Source organism: Rattus rattus, chromosome 4, assembly GCF_011064425.1.
Source record: "Rattus rattus isolate New Zealand chromosome 4, Rrattus_CSIRO_v1, whole genome shotgun sequence".
Taxonomy (NCBI): domain Eukaryota; kingdom Metazoa; phylum Chordata; class Mammalia; order Rodentia; family Muridae; genus Rattus; species Rattus rattus.
In genome coordinates this window covers 89,006,434-89,030,094 of record NC_046157.1, presented here as the reverse complement: position 1 = coordinate 89,030,094, position 23,661 = coordinate 89,006,434, and the positions used below count along the sequence as shown (strand labels likewise).

At 43.0% G+C, this 23,661-nt stretch overlaps 1 protein-coding gene across 6 annotated transcripts in view; it reads left to right on the top strand.

Moving 5' to 3' along the window:
• Positions 1-23,661, top strand: part of Satb1 (SATB homeobox 1) — an 88,958-nt gene that overhangs the window by 2,688 nt on the left and 62,609 nt on the right. For 2 of the 6 annotated variants that reach the window (XM_032900821.1, XM_032900820.1), the window contains exons 1-5: positions 11,517-12,090; positions 14,535-14,779; positions 18,405-18,581; positions 19,337-19,463; positions 20,235-20,358. In XM_032900821.1, the coding sequence (XP_032756712.1) occupies positions 14,569-14,779; positions 18,405-18,581; positions 19,337-19,463; positions 20,235-20,358 (639 nt within the window). In that variant the 5' untranslated portion in view covers positions 11,517-12,090; positions 14,535-14,568. Of the gene's footprint in view, positions 1-148; positions 1,785-3,478; positions 3,647-11,514; positions 12,091-14,534; positions 14,780-18,404; positions 18,582-19,336; positions 19,464-20,234; positions 20,359-23,661 lie in introns of those variants that run through there. The other 4 variants (XM_032900819.1, XM_032900817.1, XM_032900822.1 and 1 more) reach the window with 4 other exon arrangements.

Below are 23,661 nucleotides of genomic sequence, written 5' to 3'. Positions count from 1 at the left end.
CAAGATTAATAATTGGGTAATAGTGAATATAGCTTGTGCTGATAAAGGTTTATTGAAAAAAAAAAAGACTTTTCTTCAAAGCTTTTCATTTTTTGCTCATACATGAGCATCTAATCCTCCCGGGATCCAGTTGGGTAGAGTATTTAATGTTTCCCTTCTTTAAGCGTGTCCTCTGTCCTCTGCTGGGTTTTGGATAACAGTACTAGAGTTTCTGTCTTATTCTTTCCTTTAGGATTATGTCAAGTCTCTGTTTAGCTTCATGGTGCTTTGCTGTTGGGCTGTGGTAACAAACTTCACCATAATCAACCCAAAGCAATACCCTGCATTTCAGGTTGGGCTACCACATAGGTGTCAGGCTGGTATTCCTGAGCCCAGCAAAGGGCTGGTGAGTGGTGCCAGTCTCCTTGATCTCTACCCCCTCTTTCCAACTCCAGTGATGTTTTCTCAGGACCACATTATGTAGATGTCAGCCATGATGAATGCATAGAGACAAAAAAATCCCCGTAGTTACGAGCCTCATGTACCAATAGGATAGGATTTGGGGTGCTTATATGAGAGGCTTTCCATTCACCCCTTAAAACATACACAGGAGTCAACAATAGGGCTCCTTAGCTAGATGTTAGCTTTTGCAAAGGTTACAGGCATTCTTTGAAAGTTATCTAAAAAAGAGACCTCTTTTAAAATTTTTATTGTGTTTTTAAAGCATGCGTGGGACTATTTGCAAGACATTCCTATTTAGTTACATTCCGAAAAATATGCTTTAAGTGGTGCACTGCTGTGTGACCTATTGCGTTATCACACACATTCTGTCTCTTTAAAAACACACTCTCCTCTATCTGCCCTATTAATTGTTGATATGTTGCCATCCACGAGACAAAAATTAGAGCTGTAATTAAATAATCATGTGATGCTCCTTAGTGCCAGTGAGAGCAAACTCATTTTTCCAGGCCCTGATGGTCACTGATTATTGTATTACCACTGGCTTGCTTGATTTTTTTTAACGATTCTCTCTGTAGCTTCCCTAACCACTGTCCTTTGCAAAATTAAAGAAACTAGCAGACATTGAGACAGTTAATTGGCTGGAGGGAGGTCCTGAGGGATGTAAGGTAGGGTTACCTTTTTTTTTTTCTTTGCCTTTGGTCACCTGGTAGGTTCTTTGGGAAGGCTACATCACTAGTGTGGTTGGCTGCCATTTAATTTACACTGGTGTTTTGGCTGGGATGGAGGCATATGGGGAATGCCAGGAGAATTACAAAAGGAGCTGGGTATTAAAATTCAGAAATGATTAAAATTGAAATAAAAGGATGCTGCTTCTTTGCCAGTGCTCTGGCAGTCATAATGACACATAGAGATTCGCCTCTGCCTTCATCCTCTCCTTCTTTCTCATTTCCTCTTGTTTATTGTTGACACATTTTCCTTATGTCTGCCTCTCATCTCTGTATCTTTTGTACTATTATGTGTTTCTCCTTCTCTCGCTTTCCTTAAGCATGGAGAAGCCTACTTAACCTTATTATAACAATAACAGAATAGGTTATTAATATTTAATATGCACATGATTAAAATTTCTCTCCCTTAAACATAGGTCAGCTGTATTATTATTAACCAGCATGTAATTTTTCATTTAAAATATTCCTACTCTGCCTTGCCGTTTCTGAAATGCCTTCTACTTTAGTAGTGATTTAATACATAATGTTTAGAAAACTGTGGACGGCTACTGAGAAAAAGAACTTACCAGTCATGGATAATCAATTATGCATGAATTCAAATGTAACAGATGGAATCTGGTGAGTTAAAGTTTCTCTATGCCTTAGCGTTTTTTTTTTTTAATTTGTTTGTTTGACACCTGTCTCTTATATATAGATAAACATCTAATATGGCATGTGAGACATTTCCTTGTGTCTTTATTTCCCTTTTAAAGTGAACAGAGTTTTTACATTCAATGTAAAGGCACAGACACCTTGATCTGTCCCTAAACATCTGCTTCTGTCCCTTTGTTTTATAGATGTGGAATCCTGCTTAGCTAATGGCCACTCAGCTGGATAGTGGGGTAGGAAGGAAGACCCACACCTAGTTTCTATTCTTCACTCTTGTTTTCTACTGAATCAGAGACCCTTTCTGTGGGAGTTGCTTAATAATAGGGTATTACACTAACTGTTGGTTTTAAAGGCTTTCTGATGAAAACAGTGGTGCCCCACTTTTTAATTGAGTAATCTATTCTTGCATGTTATGCAACTGTTAACTGTACATTTATCATGTTATACCATATGCACACATGATATTTATACATACTTAGATACAGGCCAAGCCATTGCGTTTTTTCAAGTTTATTATCAATACCACAAAAGTTAGCTTTATATCCTAAACTGTAGCCACTTCCAGCCTCAAAGATACACTTGTTTAAAGCTTTGTAAACTTCTAGTGATAAATTCCCTTCCTACAAAGGGAACTCAAGACTTGGTTTCAAGGGCCTTACTAACTCAAGGAGAGAAAAGAAGTCTCATCTTTATTCAGTGGCTTTGCTTCTACTGAAACAGGAGAAGAGTCGGTACTGACCATCCTTCAAGCAGTACAGTCTCCAGACATTTACAAGCTGGCCCCCATCAAAATTGTGTACAAACAAGCGTGTTGTCTCTCTCCCACATGTGTTTATATATAAAAAATACAAATAAAAAAAGGGTTTTACCAAGTAAAAATAAATGATTAAAAAATAGCCTCAAGGCCCTTTAGTTCTTCTTGAAAAGTATAGTGCAGTATTATTTATAAATGTTTTGCTTCTTATCAGCTGGAAGTTTACATGGAAACTAGTCCATGTTACTTCTCTAGTAAATTAAGTTTCACAATGAACATGTTAATGAGAGGCACCTTCCAGACAGGTAACTAGGCCTTCCACAGCTACACTGTCAACCTATTTATAATAATTAATGCTTTTATCATAATAAATATATCTTTAATTTAGGTCTATAACATATTAATATTTAGTCATGCACATCAGAAAAATATACCTGTATAAATATGAACCTGAGTAAAATATAACTTATAAGTTAATTCCCAGTTCATTAAAAGTTCCACCATTAATATAAAAATGTATACTATGAGATCAGCAGGAATAGATGATGTAACACTATCCAGGGTAGCATAGCATAGGGAAGAATGTTTGTAATTGTTGGATTAGAAGTTAACTACATTGATCCCTATCCCTACCAGAGAAGTAACTGACTAAATTTGAAGTTAACTAAATTTAGGTTTAAGACCTTTGTTTTAAAAAATAGAGTCTAAAGTCATCCCATGCAGACAATTTATAGATTATTATTACACTTGTGTCAACCTCTCAAGGATGCTTTCCTACTTGAGCGATTGAGGGAAGGTGTGCTATTTTGTGAATGTAATCATTGTGCATTTCGAAAAGATACACAAAGAATATTTGGACTGACTGTTCTCATGTGTTCCCGTCTCCCTCCTCTCTTCCTCCTTTGCTAAGGCTCGGTGTTGAGTCAGTGTTAAAGAGAGCAGCATCTTCTTGCATTTGGAGGTCCTTCAGGACGGGTGAGATATTGGTTGGTGATTACCAGGCTAATATGTCCTTTGGGTCAGACACTCGTCCTATGAATCAGTTGTCTGTTACAGACTGGACTGTGGCTGTTGCCAGGTAAGGACAAAGCCCTGGGAAGTTGGTTCAGGGATGGCTTGTCCAGTGTCTTGGAGCCCATTGTTTCTCTGAGGCTTGGCGTAAGGTGTTAATGATGATATATTTCTCCTGCATATAGGAACAGCTGATTGGTTGGCTCTGCTATTTGGTTTAAATTTTTTTCCTGTGGTAAATATCTAACCCAAAACGTGCCATTTCCATGATATTGAGGATACAATTCAGCGGCATTGATTATATTTACACCAACATAAACAGCTGTCACTAGCGGCCCCTCTGAATTCTACCAACCCAGTAGCATTTACCTTTGAACTGACCTCTGCCTTTGTCCATCAAATTTCAGGCATTAAAATGGGGGCAGCTTGTTTTCCAGCTGAGGATTTGTCTCAGGTCATGCCTTTCCTTTGCTCTAGTGTCCTGTGACATTGGTTTGCTCATAGCGGTACAGTACCAGATACTGCTTTTGGCTGATGTCTCCACAAACATTACTTGGATTAGTATTTGGGCCTTTATCCCTGCAACTAAACATTTTATCCCTGCAACTAGCCCGGAAAACATTAATAATAATGATAATAATAATGATAATAATAATAATAATACCCGAATCTCCAAGGAAGTCTGATTGGTATATGTTGGCTAACGGTTGGCAAGGGCTGTCAGGATTCATTGGCATTAGAGTCCTTTCGGATTCCCAAGAGTCCTGCCCTCCTTAATCGAGGTTGAAGTGTCCCTCAGTGGCTGTAAAGGCATCCAGGACATGTACAGTTTGAGTACTTTGGTTCTGCTCAAATTCAGTGATAGTCTAGAAAAGAAAAGAAAAAGACAAAGAAAAGTTTTCAATTATTAGAAAAGCCCACTCAAGGTTAAATAGTGGTTATGAGGGGAGGGAAAATAAAAATCACATTCAACTGTGCTGGAAAAAAGGGGCGGGTTAGAGGAAACCTGGATAGTTCTGGCTCCAGTAAATAATAGACTGGTTGCAGAACGGAGCTTCCATGTGTAATTTTGTGGTTAGTCGCTTATGTCTGCGATGATAAATCACATACCTGCATAGGATTTTTGGCACCCCAGTAAATCTCAAGCAAGTGCCCAAATGCTAATTTATCACGGTTCCTTGGACAGCATACCTCTTTTTACCAACTCATGATCTAATATCCTGTTCCTACCCTCTGATCTGACTGTTTCAAACAAATGCCTGCACATCTACTCCTCGAGTCTTGGAGCTCTCACTGCTGGTACTTACAACAAACCTGCCTTTCTAAGTGTCCCCAGGATTAGGTTAAAAACTTCAGTTCATGGATATCCTAGTGGGCTTCTTTGAGTCCCTGCTTCTAAAATTTTACCTGCACTGGTGGATGCCTGACCTGATTACTTAGCGGAAACAATCCTGCAAACCTTAAAAACACTGCCTGGCTCACACATCTTCAATGATTCAGTTGCAGTAAGCTGTGGTCCCCATACTCTGCCTTTCTAAGATTCTTAAGCATCCCTTTGTGCAAAGAGTTCTGGGATTTCTTCGTGTGGTGGCAGGCACGCGAAAGACTCCGGGGATATGCACACATGTGATACATTTTAAGATGTTTTGAGCCTTGCAATTTGGAGGTACCAGTTTAGAACGTGAATGCCACAGAGATAGTAGAATGGATAGTGTGATAGAAAAGCAGGGAAGGGAAATAGCTGTAGCCGTAATGGTAGCATAGCCATAGCGGTAGCATAGCCCTAGCCATAGCCGTAGTCATAGCCATAGCCGTAGCATAGCCATAGTCATAGCTGTAGTCATTTTTTCCCCTGCAGTGTACCAGGTTTTGGACAGCAAGTCTAAACTAAGCTGTGCATTAAAAGAAGTAGCTGAAGGGTCCTATGAGAAAAAAAAAAGGGGGGGGGGTGGTTCTGAAGTTCATTCCAAGAGCCATAAAATCAAACCAGGCATCTAGAAACAGGCAGAATGGTGGTCCTGTACTAGGTGGGCTCAGTGGCACTGCAGGAATCTTTACTGATCCTTACTCGGTTTTAGATCTGGGTCTAGATAGAAATACTAATTTTGATGAAGTTATTTCCACTAGGCCTCATGAAAGGTTTATATTAACGTCTGTGAAAGGAAAGGTAGCTTAAAAAAAAAAATCTGTTCAATAAATCCTTGTTAGTGAAATTCCTTTTTGTTGGGTGTAGAGGCCCAGCTGACTTGACAGCCATGATAGCTAGCACTGCTGTGATACTGACTTGCCGAAAATGCATCACAATTTACCTTTGCGAATTTGCATCCAACCTCAGAGGAATTGGGGGACTTCTTTTCATCACTATCAGTCTGGCTAGAACCGAAACCCAGCTTCCTTGAGTAGGGAAAAGCCCAGAACCACTGAAATCTTGGACCTGCTCATCATCATCCTTACACTTTGCTCTCTCCTTGAACTTTTCTAGCCTTTAACATTTTTTTTTTTTTCTGGAGTGTACTGTACCAGGTTTTGGTAGCTAGGTACTCTGTTTAAGTATCCCACTACAAAACTCCATAGCTAAGGGGGTTTGTGTTAGCATCACAGGAAGCTGCAGTACGGGTGCAATGGCTGTGTGTCTCTTATAATGGTGTGCCTATGGTATTACAGTACTCACAGCAAACAACCTATATGGTAATTGCACATTGTCCCGAGTGTGTTACAGGATCCTCTCAAGTGCAGACATGACTGGAAAGCTATCTTAAATTGTATTCACTCGTCTCATTCCAGGCAACATTACAGATCTTTGGGCTAATTTTAAAATGGAAGATGGCCTGCATTCAGACATCATTAGAACGTTTGAAAGCCAGTCAGCACCTCTAAGCTTCCTTCTGGTCAGATCCTGGGTTCACTTACTCACCTTTTACAGGGGTTCTTTAGGTAAATGCTGTCCAGTAGGACGTTCTGTAATGGGGAAGCATCGTACAGTCTACACGGTACGATTGTGTGAGCCACTAGCCACATGGGACCATGGAACACTCAAAGTGGGATGGAGGAACTAACTTGGAATGCTTAAAATTAGTGTCAGTGCAGCTACTGGTGAAGATTGGTTGCAAAGGACACCAAGGGCTCTTTGCTCTTCTCTATGCAGTCATAAGGCAAATATTTCGAGGATACTGCATTCAGTTCTCAATCTATGGTAATTAGTGGAGACTTCCTCACTGAAAGGGCTTGCAGCCTGATAAGGGAGATGCTTACCTCACTAATAATCACTCAGGTGGTTAGTTGATTAAGAAGGCGATGGCTGTTACAAAGGAGAAATGCAGGTTGGTAGAAGAATGTACACCAGGACCCATAACTTGTAGGGTTAGTCAAGGGCTTTAGTACGGGAAATGATGAGGCAGAACACTTGAACTTTGCTAGCTTCAAGGTGGGGTCAGGTTGGCTACGGGACCCACAGGTATCAGACTCAGTCAGTCAGTACATGTCCCGCCATGACCTCCAAAGACATGTAGCTTATAAAAGCTACACGCACACTTCGGGCTCACAAACTTGAGCAAGTAGCTGCTTTCTTAAACTGTAAGCAGTTGTCATGATGTTGGTTATAGATAATATGAGATAAGAGGCTGCAGATATCTACAGGATATTGCATTTCCTCACGAAAATATGCCTTGATGAAGCTTCAGCCCCACCGTTCCCCACCCTGCTCGAGCAAAGCGGTGTTTGGTCCATTCAAGAGACGTGTAGAAATCAGTACTGACATCCCAGACAGACAAAATGAGACACACGGCAGCAAAACATATGGCCTGGAATAGACATCCTTGTATGGCCAACACAGACCATATTCCCAGAAACTCAGACATAGAGGACACCACCTGCAGCCAAAGCCGAAACAAAGGGTTGACATGACAAAAAGCAATGTGTGACACAGACTGAGCTACTTCGAGTGGAGACGGCCAACTGTATTCGAAATTAAAAAGATAAACACAAGGCAAACCATGTCCATAGAAAGCATTTTTGCTGGTGAGTGTTGCTTTACTAACAGGCACCAGAGGAACCACAGTATCTGAAAGCATCCAGGGTCGAAATGCCTTCTCTGTTTATTAAGACTATATACACCATTCACAGCTCTAAATGTGTCTTAACGCCTTCGGAGAACATCTGAAGCACGCAGCAGTCCTTTCATGAAGTCTTTAAAAGTCTCGCGCATTTGTTATGATATTCCATGCGCCTTTCCCTTCCATACAGTTCAGATGCCCTTTTTCCACGCAAGAGAGGACTGAGGTGCTGTTCTGACGGTACCCACGCGCTGAATAGTTCATGCACTGGGGCTGCAGGACTTAGGCTGCTGCTGAAGTTCTCCAGTTCGATAGCAAGATTTATAAATCCTAATTTGTTTTAACTTTTCTTCAACAGTCGCTTGTATCTTTATGGCTAAAGATAAGATGTCCCTGTAGAACCTGGTAGCATTTTTGTCTCTAACCTGACCGCTTATGATCACGTAGGTCTTGGAAGCCAATATAATTTCCTTTCTTTTTCTCTTATTATTTTGATTGGATTTTACCGATGAGGACTTAGTACCTAGAGCTCGTTTACTAATGAGGATGGTTATGCACATCGCATACTCTCATGAGCATATATAGTAAGACAGCCCTTCACTATGGTGCATCATGAGGTCACAGCCTGAGGGCCTTTCTCCCCAGGACAGTTTTCAGGACATATACTTTATTCTTTAAGAACTGATTGCTTTAGGAGAGTGACATATGTGCGTGACTAATAGGTGGGTGGTTTTCCTATACGGTTACTCTTTATAACAGTTACTATTCCATGGCATTTTGCTCCTTCATTCCATCAGTTCCCCAGGCCACGTTAGTCCTTACTCCATACTTCAATGGCATTTATTTATAAATAGATTGTGGTTCCTGGGTAAAAGGTGCTGTCAAGATTAAAATTTCCCAGGTTATGTCAGCATGGATCAGGTCCCCGGGAGGCTGAGGAAATCAGGAGGCATTTTGTCACATTTATTTGTGTAAAATTATTGGAGAAACATAGTATTTTCATCCCCTTGTTGTAGCCCATCTCAGAAACCTTTTTGTGTTTTTAGTATTCTTGTCTTTCAGCTCAGAATTTGTTTTGACCAACAGTCTGCTCCTTCCTTCCTTCCTTCTTTTTTCTAAGAATTCAATTGAAGTTGACTTGCATTAGCAAGTGACATACTGCTGCCTTTGTAGGCCTGTATAATTTTTCTCTTTTTATTATTGTTTGTTAATTCATCCAGCATGACACTAGAACACACTGTTCCTACTAAGAAAGGTCAGGTTTCAGGGAAACATGTCAGGCATTACCAATTTGAAGGACTATTCAGATATCCACAGTGGAGACTGAAAGTTTAATGTATCCTATTGAAAAAACATCATTGTTCTTATCAAGATAATCACGTGTGTTCTTTTAAATATCAAATATCTTTCAAAATAAGCTTAGCCTCCAGTCACAATACAGACTCCCACACAGGTGCTATATTTGGCTGTATTTGTATTTTCCTTATTGATTATTATACTGTAAATAGCCTCCATATTTCCCACACATTTCAACTTTAAAAAATGTCCTTTTAGCCTTTGTGGTGAAGGTGGTTTAAACTTCCCTTGTTTTGGATGGTATGTTTCTGCCTTGCTATCACATGTTCTTTTTTCTTTCTTTTTTTTTTTTCTTTCTCAAGGGTTTGGTGCCAAGATTCACGGTTGCCTTCCTCAATTTTGACTAACCTTTCCGGTTTGTGGTCGAACCTGGGTGCTCTTGGAGCAATCTATTTTCTTTGTGCTCCTCCTAAACTTGCACCCTCTACCCCACCCCACGGGGCAGTAATTTCCCCTACTTTACCTTCTGCTTTTTTTAGACTTCTAGTTGTAAACACTGTGCCTGAGAGTGTATTGGTCGCTTTAAAGAGCTTCATTTGCATATCTTCGTCCTTATCTCTGCGGTTGTCCTAACTTGTTGCTTTAAAAAAAAAAGTGTATCTCACAGTGTTTTTCAGTTCTACACATCTCTCCCCTAATCTATTGCATTCTTCAAAACAGTTCTTCAAAATATAACACTTTGGCTCCTCCGTTAGCACAAACCTTAAGTGATTAAAAAGAGATGCATTTTTTTTTTAATTTTAGGTGAGATGTACGGTTTCATTTTTATGTAGACTGTATTTAGTAAATACCTAAAAGGGAGTAGTACTGTGTAATAATGACCAGTATTAATGTAACTGGGGATCTTTGTCGATAAGCAAATGTTTTGTGCTACAACAGATGAATTCACTAACCCAAACTTTCCTATATTCGCCCGATGGGAAGTATTTTAAGAGTGATGACATCTTTTCCTTTGTAATGGCAAGTCAGGTGTGTGTTTCCAGTGACCCAAATTTAGTTTAACTCCAGCACTACGGGCCGCGTTTCAGAAGTCCAAAGTATCTATGGCTCTGACTTGTTCGGAAAGCCCTTACTCAGTTGTTACTGCATGTCACTCTTGGCAGTTAAGAGACCACATTCCTTTGAGAATAAGTACTAGGGCGAGCGTCACCAGGCTTCTTGCCTCTCTTGCCCTCCTACCCAGGCACTCCGCGGGGCTCTTCTCGCCAGCACCACTAGCTGCTTGCCCACCTCAAGTGACACCTGCACGCCCCCGCCCCCGTCCCCCCGGGGCGGCTCAGGGTCCTCTAGTCACCCCTCCTTCGCGCTGCCCGCACGCACCTGCCAGAGCGCCCCCTGGCCCTTCCCGGCGCCCCGGTCGCCGGGCATTGCTCTACACTGGCCGGTGCCCGCCTCTCGCTCGCGGCTCGTACGGATGCTCGCGCGCCCGGCGCCAGCGCGCGCCTCAGCTCTTCCCAGGCCGCCGCCGCCATCGCCCCCACCCCTCCCCCTGATCCCGCCCTCCAGCCCGGGTTTTGAGCCCAGTCCCTCCCGGCCTCCCGCACCCTGCCCCCGCCGCCCGCGCTCCCCTCCCGACGCCCCCTGGGAGCAGGCCGGCGGCTTGGGAGGAGGTAGCAGGCTGCATTAAAATGGCAGGAGGAAGAGCGGTACACACGGCGGCGGCGGCAGCAGCCGGCGGCGAGGGCTGCAGCCCGGGAGGACGCGCGGAGCCCAGCGCGGCACGGCAGCGGCCACCGCGGCCGGGATGAGTCAACTCCTGGTTTAATGGGGGCAGAGCGGCCGCGAGGGGACACGAGCGAACGAGCGAGCGACGGGCAGCCGTCCGGGGAGCTGCGCTCACACGAGCGCGCAGACCCCCGCGCGCCTCTCCCGGGCCGCCGGCGACTCCGGCCTCGCCGCCCGCGTGGGGACCCCGCCTGCAGCCGGGCACCCGCCGCCCTCCGCGCAACTCTGCATCAGTTTTGGGGGGCCTCCGGGCGGCGGCTGCGCCCCCAAGTCCCACTGCCATTGTCGACCTCCTTGTTTACCTCCGACTCGGGCTGAGTGAGAGCTTGGCGACTTTTGGGGGGGAGGGGGCGGGGAGCGAGTGGCCGCCGAGGAGGCGGCGGCGGGGTTGCCCTCGGATCTCCCCCTCCCCCCTGCTCCTCCCTCCCCGTCGATGCTCCCGGGCGCTCCGGGTCCCCGCGTCCATGGGCAGGGAGAGGGTCCCCGGGGTTGTTGTCGGTGACGCCGGCCTCCCAAGTGGCCTCCTAGTGCCTTCCCGGGGCTCTTGGCACGACCCTCTACCCCTCACCCTCTCAGGCCCCTGCTAGATACCCTCAGTGGGGGTGCGAGGCGGTGGGGAAAAAGTTTAAGGTTTGTTAATCGCAGTCGCGATTGTTGGGGAGGGGGAGGGGGCGGCTGGGAAGAAAGCGAGGTGGCCTTTCCCTGAGGCTCCCGGGTCTCGGACTAGTCTGGCGAGGGTGACACCAAGCCGACTTTACGCGCTCTCCCAGGAGCTCAGCGGGAGGAGGGGGTGAGGGTACCTTTTTTTTTTTTTTTTAAATTCCTCTCCCCACCCTTTCTGAGGTCCTTGTCCGCAGTGATTTTTTTCCTTCTTTTTAAGAGATTCCTCTCACCACCTCCCCAGTACCACCAGTGTACAGCTCCTAACGGGTTCCGCTTTGTTTTTACGACTCCCCCCACCCCCCACCCCAACGAATCACTTGTCAGATCAATTTTACCTTCTCCCTCCTCCCTACTTCCCACTCTCCCCTCCTCCCCTTCCAAACCCCGTTCTCCGAGGTTAGACATTTTACAAGCTAGCTATGCTGTTTGTCGAATTGTGACTTTTTTTTTACCCCCTCCTCCCATATCTACTCTTCTAGACGTTTATTTTTGCCCTTCCCCCGCCTAGCGGGGCGCGGGGTAAGGGAAGAGAAAATAATACAATTTCAGGGGAAGTCGCCTTCAGGTCTGCTGCTTTTTTTTTTTTTTTTTAAACAATAATAATAATAATAAAAAGGACATAGAAAACACCAGTCTTGAACTTCACTTCAGGAACCCCGGCTGCAAAGGAAATCTCCTTTGTTTTGTTATTTATATGCTGTCAAGTTTTGAAGTGGTGAGTTTCAGGTCGGTTTTGCTAATTTCACTCAGTAAAACTGCAGCTTTGCTGTTGCTAGATAGTAGTTTGTTTCTTTGTCTCTTTAAAAGGTCACAGTGAAAGCTTGGCCTGGATCGTGCCGGCCATATGGAATGGATAAGGGCACAGGCTCTTCAAATGTGCTTCTGGGGTTCTGTCGGGCAAGGAAAGGACCCTAAGAGGAACTCTTGGAAGGGATCTCAAGATGAAAAAAGAAAAAGAAAATACTTGATTAAAATCAGAATTTCGCTCTTTTATTTCCTGCTTTTTAAAGGAAATAATCCCTGAGATGGAGTTTACCAGCTAGTTCCAGGAAGGATCCTCTGGTCTTATTTTATGGACAGGGAAATGGGGCTTGGGGAAAGTAGACTGATTTCTGGGTGCCATCCACACACTGCTCTAAAATGGGTTTTAAACTATGTAGCTCAGACTCTCGAGCTGGGCTTTGGTTGAGACCACAGTTAGCCCCAGCTGTTGTCCAGGGAGGCTTGTTGGCAATGGCTGGAATCAGCCCTGTCCTGAGGTTTGGTGAACTTTTGCCTTGGCATAGAGTTTAAAGGAGCATTAAATTGAGTGTTTTATGTGCATGTAATTTTGCTTTATAATGCAAACCTTTTAGAGACTGACTTAGTAGATGCTCTGGGTGTGTATTCAAAAAACAGTTTCTCCAGACCTATATGATGTTCCGACGGTCAATGCATCACACTGAAGTCCATCTCTTTCTTTTGCAGCTCACAGTGCTGCCGAGCCTCATGATTACCTAATATGTTCTGTAGTATTAACTTTGATGCTCTGATGAATTCCCCAACCCCCTTTTTTCTCATAAGTTGCCCCAAGGGTTAATTTTTTTTTTTTCCTGTTCAATTCCTATGCTTTAAAATTTGTCTTCTGCTCTAGGGTTGGAAAAATTGGCTTTGCATTGTGATTCGCATGAAGCAAAGTGTTTCGAATAAGTTAATAATCATAGCTCTGATTTTGTCTTTAGACTGCAGTCTAATATAATGGGAAAGAGTGATCTTGATAAAAGTAGTTTAGAAAACATGAATTTACTGTTAATGAACCTCAAAACCAAAACCAGATGGGACCTTGACCAAGGGTAAACCTTCAGTTCTTAGCTCGCCACCCTCAAGTACAAAGATAGATAACTACTGCTATTCCTCAGACTCTGGAGTTCTTGGATTGGCGTTCTGAAGGTTGCCTTCCGCCCCCAGATCACATGCCCATTCCCATTTCTTGATCATACAGGACAAAGTAGGGTGGACTTCACAAAGAAGAAAAAACGTTGACGGAAGCTACGCTAATACAAACTGGATCTCAACTGATCCGGATCCAAAGAGTTTGCACATAGTATTTATTTTTAAAAGTATCTAAGATACTTCGAAATACTAGCCAGCTGGAAAAAGTGATGTCATATTCTCTCTGGCTTTCCTAAATATCACCAATACTTCAAGGCTAATGAAAGTTTATAACATAGCCCTATTTAAAACCATAATTTAGAACTAACTTCAGTATATTGTACCAATTGCTTTATTATGAGCAGTATTCAAAATTGAAGTCTAATATTTAATAGAACTGAGAATTAACATTTTTCTGAAATTATTATGATGCTAACTCCCTTGCATACTAATTACTTTTTATTACTAGAGACTGTGTTTTGTCAATACTGTTAGGATTTTTTCTTGTGAGCTTCATATTTTCAGGTTTCTTGCTACTTGAATTACTAACAGCACCCAGTTAGCGTTGGACACCTAAATAAAATATTAACTCCAAAAAACAAGTTGTCTTGCTAAAAGTCATGAGACATTTGAAGAAGCCCTTCACACCGTTAAGGATGTGCTTAGGGGTGACATGATCCAGTCACATGTTTGACCAGAGACTTGAGATCTTTAACAGCATGGAACTCTTGATACTCAGATAGTAGAAAACTTTTTGCTGTTTTAGTTCATAAACCAGTGGCAAGCTAAAAAGCATTTGGGTGCTTGTGGAGCTCTGCTGAGGTTTTCGTTTGTAATGTAGATCGCAATGTATGCTAGATGGTAAGCATCTGGTAAGTTTAATCCTTCACGCTGGTGAAGGATCCTTCCATCCTTCCTTAAAAATATTGCAATCACTCTGTCATAATTTTTAATTTTAAAAATTGAGAGTGCATGGGTATAATTTGTTATTTTCTTCTTACCTTGTGGTTATTCTTGTTCTGAAAGTAAGCCCATGTTCCTCCTAGTTTTAGACAAGAAATTACTTTTTAATTCATGTACCTTGGTGCAGATTCCATAATCTTCTGTTGATTTATCTAGAAGCGCAGTCTTGTGCATCATTACATAGTTGCACAGATGTGTTTGTGGAGGGAAATGTCTAGGGATAAGACGTGCATGGGGCAGGCATAACTATAGACCTCCACCCACTGATAACGTCTTCTTTTCCAGTTCTGGCAGGTGATCTGTAAGACAGTGACTGAGTATGGATCATTTGAACGAGACAACTCAGGGGAAAGAGCATTCCGAAATGTCTAACAATGTGAGTGATCCGAAGGGTCCGCCGGCCAAGATTGCCCGCCTGGAGCAGAACGGGAGCCCACTAGGAAGAGGAAGGCTTGGGAGCACAGGTGGAAAGATGCAGGGAGTGCCTTTAAAACACTCGGGCCACCTCATGAAAACCAACCTTAGGAAAGGTAAATACTTGCTAATCAAATCCTGGAAATCTGACTGATGTCTGCCCAAGGCGTCCTGTGTGGGGGTGTCGGGCTGGAATATGCTGGAAATAGTCTCTTTCTACATCTCTCTCTGATGGGGAATTAAATGGCATTCTGGGCTGTGGTGTCAGTCAGGTTTTGAAAGCATGCGCGCTGGTTTTGAGTGGTGCCTCTTTCTACCTCAGTCTGGAAGCACTGAGTATTTGGACAGTTAAGTCTGAGTTAAGTGTCATGGTCCTCGTTTACACAGGAGTCATAGACACTACTGCTGATAAGGATGCTCAGGGGCTGCTGACCCTGGCTGTCTGAGAATCACCAGAGGTTTTTCCTGAGATTACTAAGTAGAAGGGGATTTCAGGACATGGGCCTGACATGAGAACAAAGATTTGTGATGCAATTTATTGTGGTTTATTTTCTGAAGAGCAAAGTTTTCTATTTAACAGTTTAAAAAAAAAAGAAAAAGAACTTGCTGATTCTGGTTTTTAATTTTGAGTATTTTTGGTAAAGGGAAGGAAGATTTAGGCAAGTTTATACAGGGAAAAAAATACAAACAAGTGATTTTCTACCAATATTAAATGGATGGACTTTTAGCAACTTTGCCTGTGTTAGACACTGCTGTCAGTTAGACACTGACTAACAAGTCAGTTCTGTGTGGGGTACCCTGTATGCCTCCGAGGGGCCTTTATTTGGTCATTGAGTAACATGTAGGACTCAGATTTTTTCTGCATTTGCTAAGCAAAGAATAATAATGCCATCTTTTACCCAGCACGAATATTAAGCAGAGAAAGTTAGGAGGCTGAGGAATTTCATTGTGTTTGATACATAACATTTATCATATTTATCATACAATCATTTATTTTTTTCGTTTGGCTTGGCGAAAACAAAGAATATATTGATCCTGAAATAAACAGACACAGCAGTCCGTATTGTTAGATCTTTATCTATTAAAAATGGAAAAACAGCCCTTCAGCAAATTCTTTGGCCTCTGCTCGTGATTACCCTATTTATTGATTGTTTGCCAAGAATGTATGCATCTTTAAGCCAGGGTAAGAGCATTAAAAATATAATTTATTATGGCTTTTCAAACAGAGTGCATTAATATTGTACTGTGTAGTGCTGAGGCTCTATAAAAAAGACTTTCTGACGCCTGCAAACACACAAGTTCCATAAATTCCTAAATAGGAGATTTCAGCTGTCTCTGGTATTATGTGATATTTGCACAGCAAACTTTAATGCCAGGACAGTTTTAGACAAGGATTCTACAGACTTCCCTGCTCCGTATGGCAGCCGTGCTGTTTACACAGGCTCATAAACCTCCAGCGAAAGCCTCTAAGACTGCCTTCAGGTTTAAATCATGTGGTATTTTTAGCTTTCAGCAGTGGCCAGTGCTCCCTTTCTGATGCAGGAAGCCTATGAAGTTGCAGTAGTTGGAAGTCTGGCCAAACACCAGCTCAGATAATCAGGCAGCCCAGCCCATGCTCCTGTTTAACATTACTCCTCCTAACAGGAGGGCAAGCCTGACAGTTCTCGGGACGATCTAGCACCGGTTTTGTAATTAGATGATCCTGTTGCTACTGTATACGCAGCCACCTTTATTATCTAAGGGCAGCTTTCAATGTGATCAATTAAACACAGACTCAATCCAGGCTGTTTCAGTGGTTTGAAAAGGTTTCAGTTATTTCCTAGAGCGGAGGTCTGAAAAGCTGCTCCCCGTTTGACACCTCTGTTTGGTTCCATGATGGGGAAAAAACAATATACACGTTTTTTTTGGCTTGTTAACTCAACTCCACAGACATCAGGAGTGAGGAGGAGAAGGAGCTAGGAGCTAGAATGTGGTCATCTCACTCCTGCTCAAATGCCTTAGGAAATGCATTACATTCAGAATTACATATCTTAAAAAATGCAGTTTAATTCTAGAAGGGTCTGTGCTTGATAAAAAAATTCAAAAGTCTTTCGGGAGATTTTTTTTTCCCCATCTTATTTTTCATGTGCTTGGTTTCTGTTTGACAGGTGCTAGATAAAAATTGTGGCTAAGCTGAGAAAGCACTAAGAAAAAGGGGTTGGGTGTTTTTATTTGTTTAAGAGATTTTGCCAAAATACCTTCAAGCCAAGGAAGAAATCACCAGTTTGCATATTGCTATTTTTGCTGCGGTCTCCCCAAGTTCTCTTCTGATCCCTGACGGGTTCTCTCTCTGGTATAAAACAGCTGAATGAATGACAAGAATATTGGCAAGCTCTGCGGCTTGTTTTTCATGCCTAGCCTGCTGGTACTTCCGCACGAGTTTGTGAGCTTTTCTAAGTAAACCTAAAGGGGTTTAATTGTCAGAGCTGGAATCTCTTGTGAACAGTTCACAAAGCTTCGGTGAAGACACACATGTGGAAAGATGTAGCCGTTTTATGGCCGGCTTTTGTTCAGCAGAAACAAGCAAACAGAGGATTTGTAAAGGGCCTCTCTGGCAGTCGGAAATGCTGGTCGTCGGCAGCACTGGATGCACAACCAACACCTTCAGAAGTTAGGGTTCTGCCAGTCCAGTCTAAGTCCAGAGTGTGGAGCCGAAGCAGGCAGGGATACTGTAGAACTAATTGGGGATCCTGGGTGCCCTGTTAAAGTAACCCTTGTCATCATTTATGCTAAAGATGATACTCTGCTGGCAGTGTGCCACAGTACTGTTCCGATGCATCTGTTTTTAACCCTTTCTGTAACTTGGAAGTCTGACAGTGTACTGCCTCGAGTGCCACTGCAGGTGGATCTGGCTTCTGGACCAAGGCTTTTTCCCAACAGCAGTGTGGCCTGTGCCACTGGGCTGGTGCCCTGGGTGAAAGTCAGCACCCGGGAGAAGCAGCACACCCTGTGCAGAGGCTGTTCTTCTCGTGTAGCTCGGGAAGGCCAGTTTTCCTTTCACACTCGGCTATTTTTATCATATTTACTGTAGCAGAAATTATTAATGTTAAAGACTTATGGCTGCTGTCATAGCTTTTTCCCAGGTAGAGGAAACGGGTAGTCATAGGTAGAAGCGTTCTTTTTGTTCCTTCTGTGCATTCAAACAGAGCCCGTGAGCATCGGTTTGGTTAAGTTTTGTGTCCCTTTTGTGGGGCCAGTTAGAGGAAATACTGAAAGCCAGGCAGAAAAACAGTTTCTAGTCAGATAATTTGAGCACAGGCAGGTGAAGCCTATTATTAACAGAAGTGTGTATGCAGGAAGAAGGTGGGCTCTGCGAAGACAAGTGCAGTGGGTTCTGTTTGCGTACTGTGTAGCAGTTAGAGCAAATCAGACCAGACACTTCTCTGTCTCTCGTCAGCATTATTGTTTGATCAGGAAAGTAATTCTGCATTCACTGGTTTTGGAAGGTGCACCGTTAGAATGAATGGCGAGCCTGTGTTACCTTAGAGCAGGTACACGTGGAGGAAATTCAGGTCTTCCCTGTGCAACTTTGAAACAGTAAATGACTGCATGTTTGTCTGTGTGCCTGTGTCCCTCCCCAGACTGCCTGGGAAGCAACTCTCACTGTTGTGAAGATTTATTCTCATAGCTTAGGTGTTCCTCCCTCCAGACTGTTTCTGAAGATTGTTGGTTTTCTCTCTTTTCCCTCTGTCTTTTTGATAGGAACCATGTTACCCGTTTTCTGCGTGGTGGAACATTATGAAAACGCCATCGAGTATGATTGCAAGGAGGAGCATGCGGAATTTGTGTTGGTGAGGAAGGATATGCTTTTCAACCAGCTCATAGAGATGGCGTTGCTGTCTCTGGGCTATTCACACAGCTCTGCTGCCCAAGCCAAAGGTAAAGGATGCGCCCGTGGGGCTGGGAAGGTGCTGGTCCTCCTGTTCGCCTCTCAGACAAAGCAGGGAACATTTTATTCCAAGAGCTACAGCCTGTGTTTTATGTTGGTTCCTTACAGGCTGTGGCTTTAGAAATTGGCTTAATTCAGTTTGGTTTAGTTAACACACATTTTGCTCGTGCGGAATGTCGAGGTGGATTTTTTTTTTAAATTACTTCAGCTGAATCATTAGTATGCTTATTGACCTTAATAATCTGCCCCACTGAGGACCCACAAGGAAGTACGGAGCGCGTCTGAGCAGATGGACTGTTGAGAGTCAATTTGCATTTATGACTGAATATCTAGTTCTGTTTCTTTTATTCTGTTTCTGATGGTTTTATGGGCTGTAAAGTATTTTTCAATGCTGATTCCCACTGCAATAGGGAATCTTATCTAAATCATAAAGCCATTTAGAACCGGTTCGGCTATGTCTTATTAGAACTTCCTGTAAGTTAGGACAATGCGGCTTGATGCACAGGTTTTATTGATTGGTATCTATATCCAAAATAATAAACAGCCGAATAGTCATTTGCATAATTTCACAATTTGGGAAGCTAAGCCGTGAGTATCTTCACTGACCTGCCTTTTTGAGGGGAAGGGAATCGTTCAGACAGAAGCAACACTATTGCTTGTGGTGGGGGCAGTGCGGAAGGGCACAGCAGTGTTTCCATGGGCCTGAGAGCCAGCACTAAGCATGTCCCCTCTCTGTCTGGACCAGGGCTCATCCAGGTTGGGAAGTGGAATCCAGTTCCACTGTCGTATGTGACAGATGCCCCTGATGCCACAGTGGCAGATATGCTTCAGGATGTGTACCATGTGGTCACTCTGAAAATCCAGCTGCACAGGTGAGTCCAGGCAGCAGTCCTCAGGGGACATATTCTCCCTAGTGTGTGGACGGAACGCGCCTCTGGCTGGCTTGTGTTTTTTATTTACTCAGCGTTTGAGACATGCTAATCCAAATTAATTTGGTAACTTCACCCCTTCTGTTATTTTCTCCATCTTCAATCTATGACTTTAAAAAAATCTACTTCCTCCCCCGAAATTTATGGTTTTTTTTTTTTTTTTTGCATGCTATCAAAAGATAGGACTTTTTACTTTTAGTCAATTAAATGATGCATTACAAGAAGGCATTTTACATAAAGTTTACTTAAGAAAAAAATATTTTTGCATATCATGAACAGTGCCATCTGTGTACATTTCGTGAAAGAATGCCTTATTCGCTTTTGCCATGATCTCATTTATTTATATATGTATTTTTGCCATTTTAATTCGTATGAAGGGAGTCATGGGAGGAAATCAGTTAATGCGTTAATGCTTTTCACGGTGGCTTGTGAGAAAGCAGTATACCTTAAATTGTCTTCCCAAGTGCATCAGAGCAGGAAGGTAGAAGTAACGTGAAAAAATAGCCACCACAGGCAGCTGATGTATAATTCATGCATCGATACAGCAGATGTGTTGTATAAAGTAATTAACTAATCGGAACAATCAGGAGACCGAGAGCAATCTCCAGATGCATCTGTTTGATGCGCAAAATGAAATCTGTCTGTCTTAAAGGAATGTTCTGCAGCGGGATGCAATCCTGTAATAATCCCCTTTCTAATCTGTGTCTCAAATAGTTGCCCCAAACTAGAAGACTTGCCTCCTGAACAATGGTCCCACACCACAGTAAGGAATGCTCTGAAGGACTTACTGAAAGATATGAACCAGAGTTCGTTGGCCAAGGAGTGCCCCCTTTCACAGGTACTCAGAGTAGCGTGTTACAAATAATAAGACGTCGTGGGCAAGCTACCGCTTGAGGTCAGATGGGGGATCCCTGGTTTCAAGCAACTGGTATCTGAAGCAAGAGTTTGCTAAAAATGCTAAGCAATTGACCACGAGTGACCTTTGCAAATCTGCCTGGCTTGTTCTGAATGGTTTCTTATGCCCTTTCTCCCTTGGTGGGGTGGGGGCTGTACCCACGGAAAACGTTGTGGGAGAAGACACTGCACTCTGCCTGCTTGTTCTTAGATCTACTCCCAAGTACTCTGAGCCCTCTCTGAGGTGGACTCAGAGTGGTGGGACCTTCTCGTTGGGTTTATGGGATGATGGTGTCAGTGTTAACTGTGCATAGCTTCCGAATGCTGGCTACAGAAAATCATGGTGCCATTATGGGGTGCTCGCTCTACTATAAAGAATGAGAAAGTGTTTGCTGAAAATAATTGTAAGTTGTGTATGTATGTTAATTATAAATATAAGAAATCTCTTTCCTGGAACAAAAGGTCCATAATTGTTTCCCATTAGGAGTTTACAACCAATTTTGAAGAATTAGTTCACTTTTTAGAAATGGACTCCTTTTCTTTTCTTCTTGAAATGAGGCAGGTTTATTATTGTTGAATTTCATTTTCTGGAATGGATATTCGGGAAAGGGCTGAAACTCTAGGTTGTTGCCAAATGTAAAACCACACATCCTTTCTGATGACACTCAGCTGATAGCACCATAGAGTACAGCATCACTCCTCAGCTGAGGACACTAAGAGATACGGTAAAAATTGGAGTGCTTGCTTAAAGTCATCTTGTAACTCAAGTTTAGGATGTAGTTACGAATATTAGTCTGCCAGTCCCTTGGACTTGTCCGGTCCCCGCATCCGCACTTCCGGGGTGGCTGGTGCTTCAGAGCGTATTTTCACGGCCATGAAGAGCTTGCACTCATTCCAGGTCTTTTTTTGTGCAAGGCTCCTGAGCATTCCTGGGTACAGCAAGAGCAACCCTGTGGGCTTTATGCTGCCACGTCCATGCGTTCAGCCGTGCTCCATTGCAGGCCTGCGTTCTGCTGCGATGTTAGTTAGCAGTTCTAGGACAGGAGCGATTCTGGATTAAGCTATTGCCACACACTGCACAGACTCTCTGTACTATTAAACGTCCATTTTCTTTTTTGAGACCAAACTTTTTCTTTTTAAAAAAAAAAAAAAAACAAAACAAAGCAAAACAATTCATCTACCCCGTTGTTCTCACCATTGAAATCAAAAGGATGTGATCCATAGCCAGACAGTAAGAGTGATTCGAATGAGTCTACCACAGTTCAGTCAGGCTGATGGCACAGTGGTGAAGACAACTCCAGAAAGCATGATGCCTGGTTATTAGCATTGAAATTGGAAGGCTGACCTAGAATGAAGCATGATGCTCTTGCTCAGAATTCTAAATACCCCATGTAGCAATACCCTGTGTCTTCATGTGATCTGCTGTCCTACTGACTTTGGAAGTCAGCTCAGGCAGAGACTAGAGGTCTCTATGAGCTGGGCAAGAGGGTCTGGGACAAGTATTTACTGCACAGTCACATTCAACCAGTGAGGCACTGAACTCCACCTTCTTGTAGCTTATACATTAGTTATGGATTTGCTTAATGCTACCACGAGAAATGAGTTGAGTGGAGGCAGTTGTCACAGTAAGCCAAGTGACAAAAGGGAATCCAAGGCTTAGTCTTGGAGCTGGTTGTACACTGGTGGATTTCTAAAGAGCAGTCTTCAAAAGAAAACATGGCTTTGCATAGCCAGAGGAACCATCACCATAGCTAAGTGACTGACCTAGGCTGAAACTGCAGCCCCAGCTACAAAGGAGGTCCTCCTTTTTTCAAAGATCTTTCTGGAAATAATCATGCACGTGTTAGCAGAAGCAACACATACTTGAAGTTAGTAATCTGAAAAGCCTGAACTCCAAATGAAGTGACTTCCTGTTCTGCAACATCGTCATCTGTTTCCCTAGGATGAGTCCATGGCTCTGATATTCAGAATGTTTTCATTGGTAGCTACTTCCCGTTGGGTTTTAGAAAAGTTAGGAAAATGAATGACAAAGGCTTCCTAAGACATATATACCCGGAATATACACTCAGTTTGACACAACTCCCCTTTCTCTTGTATTTGATATTGGTGATAGAAATAGTATGTTGAAAATTCCTAGTAAATGCTGTTCATGTACAAAATGCAGCTTGATACCCGGAGGTGATTTAAATCCATGCCTTGGATGCAATATTTGCTTCACCTCATGAGAACATGTAGCATAATATTTAATAAGTTTGTCTCACTGTATGGACCTTAAGGGTTTTGCTCCATGTGTTAAGGCATTCCAGTAAGAAGCAGGATCTCTAAGTGGTATGTTGAGTTGAAAATCTTTTGGTAGTACAGGGTAGCGGGGAGTAGGATTGGGTCTTACCAGGACCCAAGTCTTGCCTCCAGCACTTGGAGAATTGACTGATGCGTGCTAGGCAAATGTCCAGGTGAACCTGGAATCTTAGCATTAAGTGGGAAGGATTGGATTGTCTTTTCCCTAGTTCCTCCTTAGCAGTGTGGGAGCTGGCGTCCCTCTAGATTAAAGTCAAGGTGCTGGTTAATGACCGATCTGAGACTGATTTGCTCTGTGTTCTTGCCCAGCGGGACGTTAAAAATAGGTGTTGATTCTTTACAATGGGCACTCAGGTTTCGATGCAACAGGATTTACGCGGGTGTTCCTAAGGGTTCTCCAGCTGCAGAGAGATTCCGTGAGTGGGTATGTGGCTTGATTTACAGCTTTTATTTCTGTTAGTTCTTTCCTCCCATAAATCTGCCCAGGCAGAGTGACATGTGTTTATTAAGTTCTCTGTGTCACGTGCCCGTTTATTTTTGCGAGATGCTCTAGGATGTTAAAAACGCTCAGCTCATTACAGATCTGAGATTGGACGCTTTGTCGCCGCCTTCGCGTTTCTCAGTGGCTGCGGTGAGATAGGTCGGTTCTTGCATTCTGAATGGCAGCTACGCAGAAGAAAACAGTCTGATTCCGGAACAAAAAAGCCTGTTGTCATGAAACTTTTGAGGGCGATGGATTTAGGATGTAAATTGGGAGTTATAAAAGTAAATATTTTGATTTACAATAAAGCATTAGATTTGATGCTCGTTTTCCCTAGAGTTTTAGATACGGAATTCAAAAATTAGGAAAAAAAAAAAAAAAAAGCATGCCTTGGCACCAGAACAGATTATTTTGTTAAAGGTACCGTAAGTTAAAGGTCAATTGTTATTTCTGCCTAATTAATGTTTC